This window comes from Leptonychotes weddellii, chromosome 7, assembly GCF_054177405.1.
Source record: "Leptonychotes weddellii isolate Sample4059 chromosome 7, ASM5417740v2, whole genome shotgun sequence".
NCBI lineage: Eukaryota > Metazoa > Chordata > Mammalia > Carnivora > Phocidae > Leptonychotes > Leptonychotes weddellii.
Genome location: NC_138375.1, coordinates 73,061,742 through 73,077,797, shown reverse-complemented (window position 1 = coordinate 73,077,797; position 16,056 = coordinate 73,061,742). Strand labels below are relative to the sequence as shown.

Genomic DNA, 16,056 nt, shown 5'->3' with positions numbered 1-16,056 from the left:
CATGATCCCAGGGTCCTGGGATCGAGTCCCACATCGGGCTCCCTGCTCGGCAGGAAGCCTGCTTCTCCCTCTCCCACTCCCCCTGCTTGTGTTCCTGCTCTCGCTCTCTCTCTGTCAAATAAATAAATAAAAATCTTTAAAAAAAGAGACCCGTTTGTTGAATGATAAATAAGAGGCAGAGTTTTTAAAGGCCGTAAGTTTTCATTTTATGACAGAGTAAATGAAAAACCGACTCAAAGATCATCTTCAGGACTACCAATCAAACTGCAAGTTAGGCTGTAAAAAGAGTGAACTCAAGCCAACCCGAGGCAGCACAGAAGGCATTCAATCTGGCTTGTTCCTTATGAAGGGAAAGCCACCCACAAGCCTACCTATCATCTTTCCACCCAAGTCTTCAGCAGTTTCATGTCCAAAATGTACCCTTATCATCCATTTTTACCTTTTCATAAGAAACATCATCAAACATCTCCCGAATCTGAGCAGGATTCTCCACAGCTGTTGAAACAGGATGTGAAGAATTTAATGCATCTACCTCCATCACATTAAAACACTTGCCGAAGAAATAATCGTCCTGTTGAGACAAAGACAACAGCACCCACGTAATTTCTATTTTAGATAATAAATCTGAAAGGACTAATGTTTAGTTTGGGGTAATAGGTTTATACTTCAAATTTCTGGCCCAAACCTATTCCGTATTTATAGGGTTTACAAAATAAAATAGAATTGCTATTGCTAAAGAGCATCCAAGAAACAATTTTAGGTGAACATTGTAGATTTTGTTCATCTTAAATCCTATCACTTTAGAAGACCATATTCTCTTACAAACAAAACCATGATGCCTGTAGCCAAATAGTATCAAAACAACAAACTAAAGTGTGTAGATTGCAACATCTCCAATCATCTTATTTTAAAGCAAAGAAATTTAGATTTTAAACCATGTGGTCAAAAAAAAAATGGGTAACAAACTCAAAGTATAATCTGGTTTTTTAGGGCATATTACCTAATAGAATAACATACACACATAATCATTTTTATTATTAAGGGTTATGTGGAAATGGGAAAATATTTATGATCCATTGTAGTGTAAGTTATATAGACATTAACTATAAATAAGTGTGTACAGAAAGATGAAAATGAGAAGTCAAAATTATAGTAGGGTAAAGGACTGTTTGAGGTTTTTTTGTTTTTACTTAAAGGAAGTTTCTTTTTAACTTTATTGCATGTGATTTTCATAAGTTAAACACCTGATAAAAAAAAACAAAACACATAAAGGTTTCAAAGCATTTCAGTTTGTGACTCCTGAATGTAGGCTCATATATAAACAAACGTGCAGTTACCCAGAGCAAATGGGATCCTGTTTGATTTGACAGGTAGAATCCTATTGAAATAACAGCAATCTGTACTTAATAATCCTTCAGTGAACAACCTGAAGGTTGATAAAATGATATGCAACAGACAGGCTGTCGTTACTTCTATTTCTTTGATATTAAAGGAGGGTAAGATTTAACTTCATTTCCTAACAATCACAGATTTGGAAATAAGCAATCCAGTTTGGAAATAAGCCTTTGTGATACCTTTAAAGTTCACTACCATTTTGGGAACCTGATTCCTAGCTCAACTATCAAGGAGTTAATATGTCTATGAATTCTATCACTGAGGATCAGTAAGTATTTTCCAGCAACACCGAATAAAACAACAGATCCACCTGTTAAAAATAAGTAAATACTTACAACTTTCAGTTCAGGATGAGTCACACTGACCGACACAAACTCCATAAACTTGGCAAATCCCTCATTTAACCAAAGATCATCCCACCATTCCATGGTGACGAGGTTCCCAAACCACTAAAAGGAAAACAGTAGATTGTTCACACATTTCTAGGGAGACTGGATTATCTACACAGCTATAAACATAAGGCATTCAGGAGGAAAGATTTCACATGTGCGATGCCAGTTTATGAGCAACATTTATAGAATACTTTATCAAAGTAAAAAGAAAAACCTTTCCATGTTCATTTTAAAACATGCTACCTAATGCTTTAAAGAACTCTTTTTACTTTGCCTTTTTTCCATAGGAAAATAATCGACCCAATTCATATGTCAATATGAAAAGTCTCTTCTGTCCCATAAAAGCAACACAGATGTAGTTTCACCACAATTTTTAAAAGCATAATTAGCTTTGTGTACCTGGTGGGCGAGTTCATGCGACACTATCATAGTAATGCCAAGCTTATCTTCTGCCGAAGACTTCTCAACGTCAAACAAGAGACTAGATTCTCTGTATGTGGTCAGTCCCCAGTTTTCCATAGCACCACTCTCAAAGTCCGGAATAGCGGCAAGATCTTGGGAAGGACACACAAATCTGTTTCCAGTCTTTAAATGACACATTGCATGTACACACTAACTTTCAGAGCGGATGGGTGTAGGGATCCTAAGAAAAGCCAGGCTGGTTGTGCAGAATCCTATTCTAGGCTGGAAGAACCGTTCACAACCGAGAAAAAGAGGCTCTGTGATTCACTGAATTGCTCTGCTGCTGCGTGACCAAGTCAGATGTGGGCCCCAGGCCTCCAGACTCCCTATCTAGCTGTCTGACAACGAGTTTGGGGATTGAATACTCTTAATAATTTCCTCAATAATCCACTAGACTTGGGATGCCCCAGGCTCCAGTTCAACTAAAATCTCAAACACACAATGGTCTGAAGAGCCCATTTAAGAAGGAAAATGCAGATTTTCCTTACACTGTATAAATTTGTTAAGAAAAATTTATTGAGCACCCTCTATATTCCTACCAAATATGTGTCAATCATGAAAAAAAAAAAAAGAAATGCAGCTTCTGCCCTTTGCTGTCTGCCCACTAATCCAGTTGGGTTTATCTTTAAAGTCAGAAGGTAGAATGATCACCATGACATGTGCCTCAGAACCTAATCAAGATCTGTTTCTGCTCTAATTAGAATTTACTGTATAGATTAGGGGTGAGAAGATCAACCTGATGGTCGACACCTGCCAGAGTTTAAGGACTTGAAGGGCTGAGATAACCACGGGAATGCCAATGAGGAGGATAGAATCCATAGCTGACATCATCAAATGCCGCAATTTGCAAAAACTGTGCAAAATCTTTACCTTGTTTGGGTAAGGCATATGGAATGCTGAAATAATCCTCGTAAAATTCTAGAAGAGTCACTGCGGTATCCAGTGCATAATCTGCCTGGTGGATCTTGTCTGGCACAGCATATATGGAAACCTGAAAAGAAAGATAGTTAGCTCTTCAAATGCTATTGTGGCTTCTCTCCGCAACTGCGTGGAAGATGGACATCAAAGGCTTCATTTTCTTTTCTTTTTTTTTTTTTATTCTTATGTTAATCCCCATACATTACATCATTAGTTCTAGATGAAGTGTTCCATGATTCATTGTTTGTGCATAACACCCAGTGCTCCATGCAGAATGTGCCCTCCTCAATACACACCACCAGGCTAACCCAAAGGCTTCATTTTCTGCAGTATGGTTGCCAATTAAGAAAAGTAGCAGTTCTAGTTCTTGTCTTAGTGCTGTTTCTGATCAACTCCCCTTCTGAAAACTACAACATGCTGGATAACATACACAAAAATGTCTTTTTAAATGTTCTTATGACATAGTGGAAAAGTAAAGAAAACTTAGATGCCAAAAGTGAGGGTGGGACCCTCCGTAGACAGCAGAGGACTACACCAGCTTTTGTCCTGAGGACACTAACCTAATACAGATAGATTTGGGTCTTCACAGCATTGAAGGTCTCAGAGGATAGGAGACCAAGTCCAGAGCCTGCCCAAGGTGGAAGCCCAACAGAAGACACACCAGGCATAAAGCTGGACCCTAAAAGACCACGCCCTTCTAGAAGGGTAAACTAAAAATAGCCACCCCCTTCCTCAAGCAGACTGCAAGGGGAAAAAATGCCTTAGTCAAGTCTTGGTACTATATGGGGGAGGTCGAGGGAAGTCCTAAGAAAATCAGTAAAAGCTACTCTTCATGCTGGTTAGGAGCTGCACTCACACTAACCAGGGGGCTCAAAAATCTGAAGCTAACAGGTTGAATTAAAGTGGTTCATGAGTTCGTAAATGCTCCCAGTCCCCTGACAGGAGCAAACAAATTCTCTCTGGAAGAATCCACCTTCAACTCAGGCAGTGTAAATTCAATATACACAAAGGAACTAGACACCATAAGCAAGAACCAGCAGAAATAACAAACCACAGAATCAGACACACAAAGACTTCAGACAGGACAGTTACTAGAATATAAAATGTATGTTTAATGTTTTTAAAGAAATAAAAGGCCTATAACTACTAATACGTAAAAGGAGTTCTGGGCCCCAAATCCAATGTATGTGTGCGTGGGAGGGTGCAGGTTAACCCCACACCTCTAAGCAGTTCAGCAATACCGCCTGGGTGTCCCACAATTCAACCTGATTCTGACACTACCCAGAGATAGCACCAGATTCCACAACATAAAGGTTAAGTCTTACTAAACTGCGCCCCCCTTCCCCTTCAGATGATATTCACAATTCCAGGTTACCATCTGTGCTTCTGATCAATAGGCTATAGTTTGGAAGTTGCAATGACCACCTTTCTAGGTGTGATTAATTTGCAAGAGCAGCTCACAAAACTGGAGAAATCTTTAACTCACTATGAAAGGACATGACTCAGGAACAGCCAGATGGAACAGAACAAGGTACAGGAAAAGCACAGGACAAAGTACAGGAAAAGGCAAAGAGCTGCCATACTGTCTCCAGGCAGGCCACTCTCGCTGAATCTCCACACTTGCACCAACCCAGAAGCTCTCTGAAATGTCTTTTGGGTTTTTATGGAGGCTTCATCACACAGGCATGACCAATAAGGTCATTAGCCCTCGGTAACTGAACTCACTCTCCAGCCCTTCTCCACCCCCTTGGAGGTCAAGGGGGCGGGACTGAAAGTTCCAACCCTCCAATCACATGGCTGGTTCTCTGGCAACCAACCCCCATCCTTAGGTTACCTCCATGCTTTCCACAAGTCATCTCATTAACCTAACTAGAGACACCTTTCTAGCTGTCATCAGAAGATTCCTAGTATTTTATTTAGGAGCTCCATGCTAGAGACTGGGACAAAGACCATGTATATATATTTATTATAAATCACAATATCACAGTATGGAAGAGACATTATTAAAGAAATCTTTCATAAAGGATTCCCCAAAGTGGGCAATTCAATGGGTGAGGGTTTTTGCTGATAGTTTCACTGCGAAATTTAGATTGGTCCCTACATTCAAGTCTCAAGCATCACTTTCAAATCTCCAGGTAAGTAGAAAGATCTCTACAAGAATAAGAACCACTAGGGGAACAAAAGATTATTCATCAGAGAAGTCCTACATATTCAGGCCTCAGTGAAAGCCAGCACAAATAAATGAGATTAAATTAAAGCCCTCCCCTCCAAAAAAAAAAAAAAATTGTTTGCATTTAGAGCCCAGCATACAGTTGAATAGGTTGTTCACTATACTTTGTTACCCAGGAAAAGGGCAAGTAGTCCTTCAAACAAGATATTCTCTCTAGTATTCCAGTATTCACTGTCACAACTGCTCTCCCCAGAGCGATGTAATACTCTAAGCCAACTGCTCTATTTTACTTCCTTCTCAAGACTAGAGATCCTCTGTTCAGATAGTCAATCACACTTACTTCCGAACTGTAGAAAGTGATAGCCAGAAACAATTTCAGAAACCCCTGCAGGATCTAGTCCAATGTACACATTTTGTAGAAGTATAAACTAAGTTCCACAGGGAGCAGGGCCAAGGACAGAAAACCAGCTAATGGTGGAGCCAGAACCATGAATGAGGCCAGGCCAAGCCTCTTCATGTTTTTGTTATTAGAACCTCATTGTAAATACCAGCATCTGTGACAAGAGGATGCCAACCACCCCGGTTTTTGCCCAAGACTCAGGGGTGTGCCCAAAATGTGGGACTCCCAATATTAAAGCCAGGACAGTCTCAGGCAGATGAGGACAAGTTGGTCACCCTATGTGACAATCTGACAATCCCAGGGTTCACCTTGACTCCGCTCTTGGTCATCTTGCTAATAGACTCAAAATCTGAAATAATGAAGGCCACCAGGTAGGTGCTCATCTTCACAGTGACATCAAAATGGTCTTCTATGAGTCCTTCAGCAACAGTCACAGATTCAACCTAAAATCAGAATAACTGAAATCATCAGATAAATCATCAATCACCCAATACACTGAAAATACTTGATAAAGAGAAATTTCCTAACCACCAGACATAATATTCAAAGTATACAGCACAACATTTGTATAATTATCTTAAAATTTCTCTTTCCAGTATCTGATTGTAATTTCGATATTAAGGCCATTCTACTCAATTTTTTTTAAGGAGATACAATTCACATACCATATAATTCACCATTTTAAAGTATATAGTTCAGTGGGTTTTTTTATTATATTCACAGAGTTTTGCAACTATCGTCACTAAATTTCTTTTCAATACCCCAGATGGTTGCAAACTGGCCCATATTTGGTACATGAGGATTGATAATATGAATGGGACAAAGCAAAATTGAGATTGTTGGTTTTGCCAAGATGTAGACCACCTGACCTTAAATACAGGTATGAGAATTATCTGCAAAACACTGTCTAATTTGTTTTCCACAATGGGCAAACATGTAACCATGCACAACTTAAAAAGAGCTTCTGTTTTCCTACAAAATTGAAAGTAACACATGCCTGGGCCTGATGCGGCCAAGCTTCCTCCAAACTCTTGATTTGCTTCATTGGAATCTGCTTTAGGTGCAGTCAGGGAGCCGCCCTGCAGTGGGGTGGGGTGGGGGTGGTGGAGGGACAGTCTAAGAGGTCTGCTCCCCAAAAGGAAAGTCTAATACGTCAGGCAACACCAAGCAGTGGGGCAGGGCCCTGGAGAAGGAGAAGGAGAGAAGAACTAGCCCGTGAACACAAGCATTTTCCCTGGAATCTTATTTCCACCTCTATTTTTCTGTGCCCTCATCCTTCTTTGTAATACTCACCCACCAGTTCTGGTGTCTGCTGGTCACTCTCTGCTCCCCTGACTCTGATAGCCGACCTAGGTTTACTCTTGAAAAACTCCAACTTACCTTTTCTTTTTAAATGCCTTCTACCCACCCCTAACCAAAAGTTTCATTCCTGAAGTTGTGCTATTTACTAGGAAAGTAAGCTAATTAATTCAACTTTAAATGGGATGAAATCCTGCCCACTGCCCATACACTTCAATGTTCTGATGGAGTATTTGCTTTTCCAGCCACCAAAGAGATCCTTGGAGACTGCACTGTCCTTCCCCTGACCTCCGGGTCCACAGCCTGACTTCAGGCTAGTCCTATAAGATTTCTGCCAATGGGAGGGCTTTCCTGTCCAAGAGGCCAGACCACATTAGAGATTTTCCTTTCCTTAACAAATGGGTCCTGGATAGCCATGGATTTAGGCTCCAGCATCTTTGTGAAGCCTTGGGAGTTCCCAGCCTTCACCCTGCAAACCTACGAGTTTCTCTACCAGGCTTTTTTGGTCATCAGTCTCCCCCTTGATTTCATCTGCCCCTTTTCTTTATTCTCCCAAAGCTGTGATTGATCCTCTAATGAGAGAACTCACTCACAAACCCGGGAGCAATGGCATAACATTGGGGGATGGAATGATAATTGGAACAAGCTTGTTCTCTATCTCAAATTTCTATCAGGAAAACAGTGTAATTGTTCCCTGTTTTTTGTTTGTTTTTTTTCCATCTACAAATGTGGGTGGAATAGACAGAAGTTCTTAGTTGGTAGAGATCTGCTGAAGAGCACTTTTCACAGAGCATGGCCCATTGAGGGGGGCCTGTGAGAATCTTGTTTGTGGAAAGGATTTTTAAGGTATTCAGTGCTGGGGTGGAGGGCTGGTGGTCTACAGAGTGTTAAGGGTTGCAAGGTACTATCCTAGAGGCTGGCTGTGGCGCTCAGAGTCCCACGCTAAGATTTTGCCTCCCTGGCCAGCACAGGGTTGAGCGGGGACACCCTTTAAGACTCTGGGCAAAATCTGTTCCATGTGAGTCTCATCACAGTGAACTCTGTGGACAAAGGCTGTGTGTGCTTCAGGAGTTGATCCACATCTGTTGCAGGCTGATAGCTCAGTGGACGAGTTTTTCTAAGCTGTCAGAATCATTGGTCAGTGGCACGTACTGAGTAGTTTTATTCATTTGGCACAGCCATTTTTCCACCACTTTTGGGAAAATCAGATGGAACGCTGTCCACATTTGCTTTGGAATTGGAGGATGATGGTCTCTTTAAAGGGAACTGAGCTATCTATCACTACTTACCTTTTGTACCATAATATTCCAAAAAGATTACTTTTTTTCTGTCAGCCCAATTTCGTGGCTATGGTCACAAATCATATAGGTATTATTAGTATATCCTATATAGAAATTATAGAAAATAACTATATACTAGAAATATACCCTTATGTGACAAAGTATGCCTTTGAAAAGATCATATGAGAAAAGGAAGGGGAAAGTGCTTTGTGAAGGGCACTCTCATTTAAACTGGACCTGAGTCCCTACAGTGTCCCTCCTGTCAGTACCAGGGACCTGGAATGCCACTTGGACTAAAATCCTACTTGTTTTTAGGGCTAATTTTTTCTCTGACTACAGATAAATTACTGCTTGAAACAAAAGCACAGGTTGGAAATGAAGAAAGAAAAGTTAGCTGTCAGGCAATAAAACAAATAACACAGGTGACCTGAATATTAATTGTCACTGGGGTAACGCAAGTGACCGCGTATCAATGGATTTTTCCTGTGAGTAGATACACAGGAGTTCAGACTCACCAGTGGCATATTGGAGATGGCGAGGTGTCTTGGCTCCCTTCTGATCTTGACTGAAAAATTCGCTTTGAAGGCAGGTTCATCAAAGCAGGGAAAGGCCATTCTGGCTGCAGTAGGTTCAAAGTGTGTTGATGCAAGTACTCTAAAATTATGGTGAGTGAAATAAAAATACAAATAAAGCACCAGGGACTCTAAAAGAGATGTGTGTTTGGTTTTTAATTCCTAGAGATACCATAAGATTATGGATTTCACTACAAAAAAAATCTTTCATAGAACAGAAGTTATCATAAACTAAGTAAAAAGACGAGTAACAAACGGAAAATGGATTGAAAGCTATGTGATAAAGGGTTAACAGCCTTGACAGATAATGAGCACTTATAAACGAATAAGATTACACCAGCAACCAAGGGGAATAGCACGTACAGGTCATAAACAGGCAGTTCACAGAAGAAGAACCTACAAATAGTCAATAAACATATCAAAACCTGCTCAACTTCCTTAATAATCAATGAAATGTTAAGTTAAAGGGACATATCTGTTGGCTTTTCAGCTCTAAAAAGACTTCCCAGATACAGTATTAGCTACAGATGAGGAACATGACAAGGGATATCAGAAGACTGTAGACCTTTAACCTAGCAATTATATGTAGGCATTTATTCTAAGGAAATGATTTACAAAGATATTGCTATTGTTGAAAACGTGGAAACAACCTAATCTCCATTGATGGGGTATTAGTTAAACCATTGCACATACATTATAATAAACTCATTAAAATAATGTATAGTGATAGCCATCTATATGAAACATTTCCTCAACATATTAAAATAAGATCCTGTATAGGATGGAAAATATAACATAGCTCCATTTATATAATGTTTATCCATAACCAGAGAAAAGTCTGGAAGGATGCTCCCCAAAATAAAAGTAATAGTTATATTTAGGGGCTGTGATAGGGGACAAAATTTACTTTTTTAAAAAATTCTTTTTGGTAGCATCTGACTTTTTTTTTTAACCTCCAAAGAATAATATGGACTCAGAAAAATGAATATAATCTACTAGCAAATAAAATTTGATTTTAAAATTCAGCATTGGGGCGCCTGGGTGGCTCAGTGGGTTAAACGTCTGCCTTCGGCTCAGGTCATGACCCCGGAGTCCTCGGATAGAGCCCTATGCTGGGCTCCCTGCTTAATGGGGAATCTGCTTCTCCCTCTCTGTCTGCCCCTCCCCCTGCTCCATTTCTCTCTCGCTCACTCTCTCTCTCAAATAAATTTAAAAAATAATAAATAAAATTCAGTATAAATTCTCCCAAAATAGTTTGCCTCCTTAAAAAACAGAACAAAAGCAAGGCAGATGAGGATCTAAGAAAAAAAATGTTTCTTCTAATACGCTGTATGTATGTGATAAATTGCATCCTCCAAAAATATGTGGAAGTCTTAATCCCTCGTATCTGGGATTATGACTTTATTTGGAAATAGGGTCTTTGCAGATGTAATCAAATTAAGATGAGGCCATGAAGTTGGGCCCTAGTCTAATAAGACTAGTGTCCTTATAAGAAGAGGGAAATTTGGGGAATGGCCATGTGATAACAGAGGCAGATAAACTGATGTTGGTGCGAGCCAAGGAATGCCAACAATCGATGGCCACCACAAACTAGAAAGAGGGAAGGAAGGATTCTTCGCAGAGATTTCGAGAGAGCCTAGCCCTGCTAATACCTTGATTTTGGACTGCTAGGCTCCATAACTATGAGAGCATACATTTCTGTTGTTCTAAGCCACCCAGTTTATGGTACTTCGTTATAGCAGCTCTAGGAAACTAATACTAGGCTAAGAGAATTAAAAATGTTTATTATATACCAGAAATCTAATTAAATGAACAAACAGGTACTTTGACAGAACTGAAGGAAAGAAAACTGGTTAAAACAGAATGAAAAAAATGAGATCCGAAAAACAAGAAAATAATCTATTGGCTATTTTTAGCTATATAAATGAAACACAAAATCAAAATATTCAACAATCAAGGGAGATTTAAGAAATAATCCATATGAAATAACAAATTTAGTATGGGCAGCACTTGAAGTTTACAAAAAAAAAAAAATAGAAAAAACTACCTCATTTCCCCTTCCTTGGTCCTGTAAGTGCTTTTATAGAATCCATTTAAATGCTCAGAAAGATGGCCAGTGTAGTCAATGACAACTGTGTACGGGATCCCAACAGCCAGAGGCTCGGGAGCCAGAAGTGCGATTTGTTCATGAGGCGGGTACTCCAGGACTCTCAAGGGTTCTGCAGACAGCCTCTCTCCGACTCTCCTCTTGAGGGTGGCCTTAGATATTTGCAGGAGGTGACTATGCAGGATGATGGTACTAGTAGGCTTGCTGGCTGTGATTTCTATCTCCGTGGTTCCCTCGAAAGTCAGAGTGGTGAGATTTGCATGGATCAAGAGATCATAATAAACTGGGATGATGTGCTCAGGAAGTCGCATTTTCTCCCAGGGGAACGGAGTCCCATTACTAGCTTTTGGAGACATCGTGTCACTGCTCTGACACCACGAAGGAGTTGACACAGTTAAGAGAATCAACAGTGAGGACGGTAGAAACAGCATGGTTGCAAGTGGCCATCTGATGGACAGAGATATCATCTTCTTGTTCAAACTACCTAGTGGCAAAATGTATAAAAGCCCCCCCCAAAAAAAATTGAGTCACTAAAATATTATCAAGACAGCATAATTTCACAATGTATCTACCCAGCATTAACCGATATAGATACAAACTTTCAAAAGTTCTAGGTCTCTACCCTATGTTATTGATTCACAGAAGAAAGAAGTTACTGGTTAGCAACAGTCTTCACACCTATTAAAAAGTATCATTTGGCTCTCCAGGTTTAAATGCACTCTATTTGTCAGGGTTCTCAGTTGAAAGCAATAGAACAAGCTCACTAAGTAGTTCACAAAAAGGGTCAGAGTTGTCAGGACATTTGGGAAGCCAGCCACATGAAACAGGCCAAGACAGCCAGAACCACACTAGAGAAATTGACCAGGTGACCTCTCCCCACCCACACTGCGCCTTGGAGGAAGCTGCCCTACTGCCTAGAGATCAGATGCTGGACACTGCCTCGGCCACTGTCAATATGAGATCCTTACAGCCCCTGCCACTTGGCAGGACTTCTTTCAGCCGAGGTAAGGTATTCACGCTACCAGTCAGGGAGGTGGGAAAAGCAAGAATCTGGACTTCATAGCTTCTGCAGTAGAGGACAGGTCTGGCTCCCCGCCAAGCTTATAAAGTCGAGAATGCCTAACATAGGAAGGAGACACAGACACTGAGTAGCAAGGGGTTGGGGGAGGCAAGTATCCATTAACAGTAACCCTTAATAACAGCAGTGTCTTTGTCAAATGTCATGCCAAAAATTCATCTAATACGTGTTTAGCCAGGAATGACTTAAAGGGTTTATGGTGATTTTCACACCAATCGTTTCTGACAAATATAACAGTCTCCTGGATTCTCTCTTACAGTCATCCAACAAATACATGTTGAATGCCTGCCACATACAAGGCGGTGTGCTGAGTACTGTGTGGGATATAATAACACACAAGACACAAATCCCACAGTCAAGGACTTCAAAATCTGGAAAGGGAGAAAACATTCCTACACGAATGACAATGTAACAGAGAAAGTATGGAGCATTTTAAGAATAATAACAACAGCTAGTGCTGGGGGAGAAGGGAGAGAGTGACATCCGCTGCACAGCGACTCTGGAGTGCCTTCATGCAAGACCAGCATTGGAGCATGGTTTGGAAGGATGGGTTGGATCTGGAAATGAAGGGAGGGCATTAAAGACACGGCAGGTGGAGCAAACCAGGGCAGGAGTTAAAGCATGAAGGGAGAAAGCTGAGGGCTGGCTGGGCCATCAATGTGGACGGAGCAATCAATCTGGATGGAGAATGATTATTCACAAGGCGAGGAAGGGAGTGACTCCAAGATTATGCTCAAAGCATGTTGGGAGTCCTGCTGCAGACTATATTTGGCACTTTATTTTAAAGGTCTTAGGACATGAAAGGAATGTGAATTATAAGATAGTTGGCAACCATGGCTGAGAACTGAGCACATTTCTCTCTCTTAGACAAAGACATCTCTCTAAAAGGTGTTTGCCAGGACTCATCTAGAAGTTAGATGAGTCCAGGTAATTGGTCCTAATTCCCTCAAGCTCCTTGGGCTCCTGAACATAGACATCAGATGAGAAAAGTAGTAATGCTACAGTGTGGTACATGGGATTCTACCTCTATGTCAGCGCTTCTCAACTCTGGCTGCATATTAACATCACCAAGGAAGCTTTTAAAATGACTGAGGCCTGGGTCCCTATCTAGAACAATTAAACTGAAATCTGTTTAAACACCAAAATAATAAAGGGTTCCCACTTTTACTTCCTCAGGCAGAATTCTAGTGCAGGGGCAAAACGATGGATTTCCCTTGAAGCTGGGACATGAGAAATAAAGGGAACTTGTGTGATGCTTCCATTTTGAATTTCTGATGGCAGTGGCCTTGTGGGTGCAGCCCATGCCCCAAGAAGGTAGGGAGTGCAATGCAGGTGGCAGGTTCAGGCATGGGAGAAGCCCCGAAGTCCCCAAGAGTTCCCAAAAGCCCAGGAGGAACTCTAAAAATTCCAACTGGTTCTGAGCTGACAGCCAGGCCTACAGGCTGCTAAAGGAGTTGGCAGTGGGACCCACGTCCAAGGCTTTGCAAGGTTGAGTCCATGAGGAGACGGAGTCAAAGAGAGCTATGGCTGTGTCTCAAAAGAGGATATAATGCCAGGAAACCACAATGGAACGTGTAATGTAGACAGCATAAATGTCAGAATACAGATATACATATCTATAATTATAGCTATATTAACAATAATACATATTGCACTTACAGTCAGAAAAGAAAACCTGGCTTTGCGTTCTTGCTCTTCCACCGACTGTGATCTTGGACAGGTTACTTAATCCCAGTTTCATTTTCTTCTCTCTCTTTTTTTTTTTTTTAATTATTTATTTATTTGACAGAGAGAGAGAAAGAGAGCAAGCACAAGCAGGGGGAGCGGCAGGCAGAGGGAGAGGGAAAGGGAGAGGGAGAAGCAGGCTCCCCACTGAGCAGGGAGTCTGATGCGGGGCTCGATCCCAGGACCCTGGGATCATGACCTAAGCCAAAGGCAGGTGCTTAACCGATTGAGCCACCCAGGCGCCCCATTTTCTTCAGGTGTAATTTGAGAAAATAATACCTTTCTCACAACATGTTGTAAAGACTAAGTTAAAATATTCTCAATCATTCATTCTCCAAATATTTACTGAGGACCTATTACATGCCAGGGATTTTGCCCGACACTAGCAATGTAAGACAGCACAGATCCCTGACCTCAAACTGCTTATGGGGCTCAGGGTGGGGAGGAATTCTTAACCGTGATTAGGGCTATGAAAGAAGAACACACACCTCCTGAATGAGAGTAACAGGGCAGAGTGATTTACATCGGGGGCTCGCTGAGGACATTTAAGCTGATTTAAAGGACAAATTCAAATTAGCTAAGAAAAGAAGGAGAAGGAGAGTTTTCCAGAGGGAATAGCAAGCTTGTTCCTAGGTACAGTAGGCGAGTCCTGGTTATGAAGGCCAGGGAACCCGAGGCACATCACGCAGCAGAAAGATGTACCTGGAGAGGCGGATGCGGCCAGACCACCACTCAGCCTGTAGGCTTGTTAAGGATTTTGGCTCCCAGCCTAAGTGCAATGAGAAGCCACTGGGTGTTGAGCTAGAAGGTCTTAGGATCCAGTTCACACTTTAAGAAGCTATATGGATCAAGAAAGGAGCAGGAGGGATGGCCAAGAAACCAGTTAGAAAGTAGTCTAGACAAAGTAAGCTGGTGGCTTGTACTCTAGCGGTGTCACCAGAGAGAGAGCAGGAGGGAGTGGGGGAGGGGAGAGACAGAGATGGATGGACTCGACATCTACATTTGGGGTGGACTGGAAGTGGGGGTGACTGAAAGAACACATCGGAATAGCTGCCAGGTTTCTAAAATGAGCATCTGGGTAGTCCTCGGTGCCACTGACTGAGAAGAAGACCAGAGGTGGGAGAGTTTTAAAAGAGAGGAGAGGGAATTATGGATTCATTTTTTAAAATACGTTTGTGCTATCTCTGATATAGCCAAGGAAAACTACCAGCAGACAGATGAATACACATGTTTAGAGCACAGAGATAAAACTTTCCTGTCCTTTACTGCATTTCTTTACAGTTTTAAAAAGTATCTGCCTTTGGCATCTGATTTTACTAAATAAAGCATCTTTCCCAGTCAAGGTGGTGGTAACAGAGTACCTAACTTCACTGCCAGGAAGAGTTCAAGTTACTTGAGGAAACTTATTTAGCCCCTCTTTGGTGATTATGACTTTTCCCACTCACAAAAAAGGCAGGGGCAACCGATCCTGGGTCAGCTCACCCTTCCCTTTATTGGAACACTACTTAATGTGAAATCTACAGACTTCTTCCAAAATGTTCTGAATGATGAAATTAACAAGCACTGTGGGTTGTTACTGCTGGTAAACAAACAAACAAATGTTGAGTTAACTTGAATTTTTTTTTAACCAGTTAGAATTTTTTCATTTAGGCCCACCTCAAAATGGGCTATGGTATCAGTACAATTCCAAATCCTTGGGAAAAGAAAAGCACTGGCCAATTTTTTAAAAGGTTTTTGTTCTTGTTTCTAATTGCTGACCACATCCTGAGTTGAGAGCAAATACTCTGGGCATTTACCAGAAAACTGAGCATTTCTTTCTGAACCTGGCCTACACAAAAAAAAAAAACCTCCAGGAAAACGGTAAGGAAGTGTCTGCTCCTCTCCTTCCGTGAAATTAACTTGCCGGCCCACCTGGCAAGTAAGGCACCCAGACAGGAAACTTTTATTTGCTCACACAGGAGAACTTTATCTGAATAAAACTCTGGCTTGGAGTCAGAGTGAAGGGAAGGCAATTGCTGGGAATAAGTACAGGAGAAGCAAGGAAAGAACTGATCTTGAGGACATGTATGGACTCCGATCCTTCAACACGCCCAACCCACTAGTTAATGCAAAGCCACGTTTGTTTCTCTGGCAACTATCCCCAAGGTACCCTTCGCAGCCGAACCCGCAGTCCTCCCCGCTCTTCCATTTGGCGCCACTAGAGAGAACGCGCGGAACAGGCGCACTGGCCCTGCGCCCCCTGCGTTCTCGCGCCCGAG

General features: G+C 41.5%; 1 protein-coding gene across 3 annotated transcripts in view; it reads right to left on the bottom strand.

The window, feature by feature from the left end:
- The window catches only part of ERAP1 (endoplasmic reticulum aminopeptidase 1), a 38,189-nt gene that overhangs the window by 21,796 nt on the left and 337 nt on the right, over nucleotides 1-16,056 (bottom strand). The window contains exons 1-8 of one of the 3 annotated variants that reach the window (XM_031028086.2): nucleotides 13,733-13,829; nucleotides 10,936-11,479; nucleotides 8,832-8,970; nucleotides 6,046-6,180; nucleotides 3,120-3,240; nucleotides 2,187-2,341; nucleotides 1,731-1,844; nucleotides 440-571 (exon numbers count right to left, since the gene is read on the bottom strand). In XM_031028086.2, coding sequence (XP_030883946.2) covers nucleotides 440-571; nucleotides 1,731-1,844; nucleotides 2,187-2,341; nucleotides 3,120-3,240; nucleotides 6,046-6,180; nucleotides 8,832-8,970; nucleotides 10,936-11,479; nucleotides 13,733-13,814 — 1,422 coding nt within the window. In that variant the 5' untranslated portion in view covers nucleotides 13,815-13,829. Of the gene's footprint in view, nucleotides 1-439; nucleotides 572-1,730; nucleotides 1,845-2,186; nucleotides 2,342-3,119; nucleotides 3,241-6,045; nucleotides 6,181-8,831; nucleotides 8,971-10,935; nucleotides 11,480-13,732; nucleotides 13,830-16,056 lie in introns of those variants that run through there. The other 2 variants (XM_031028087.2, XM_006733276.3) reach the window with 2 other exon arrangements.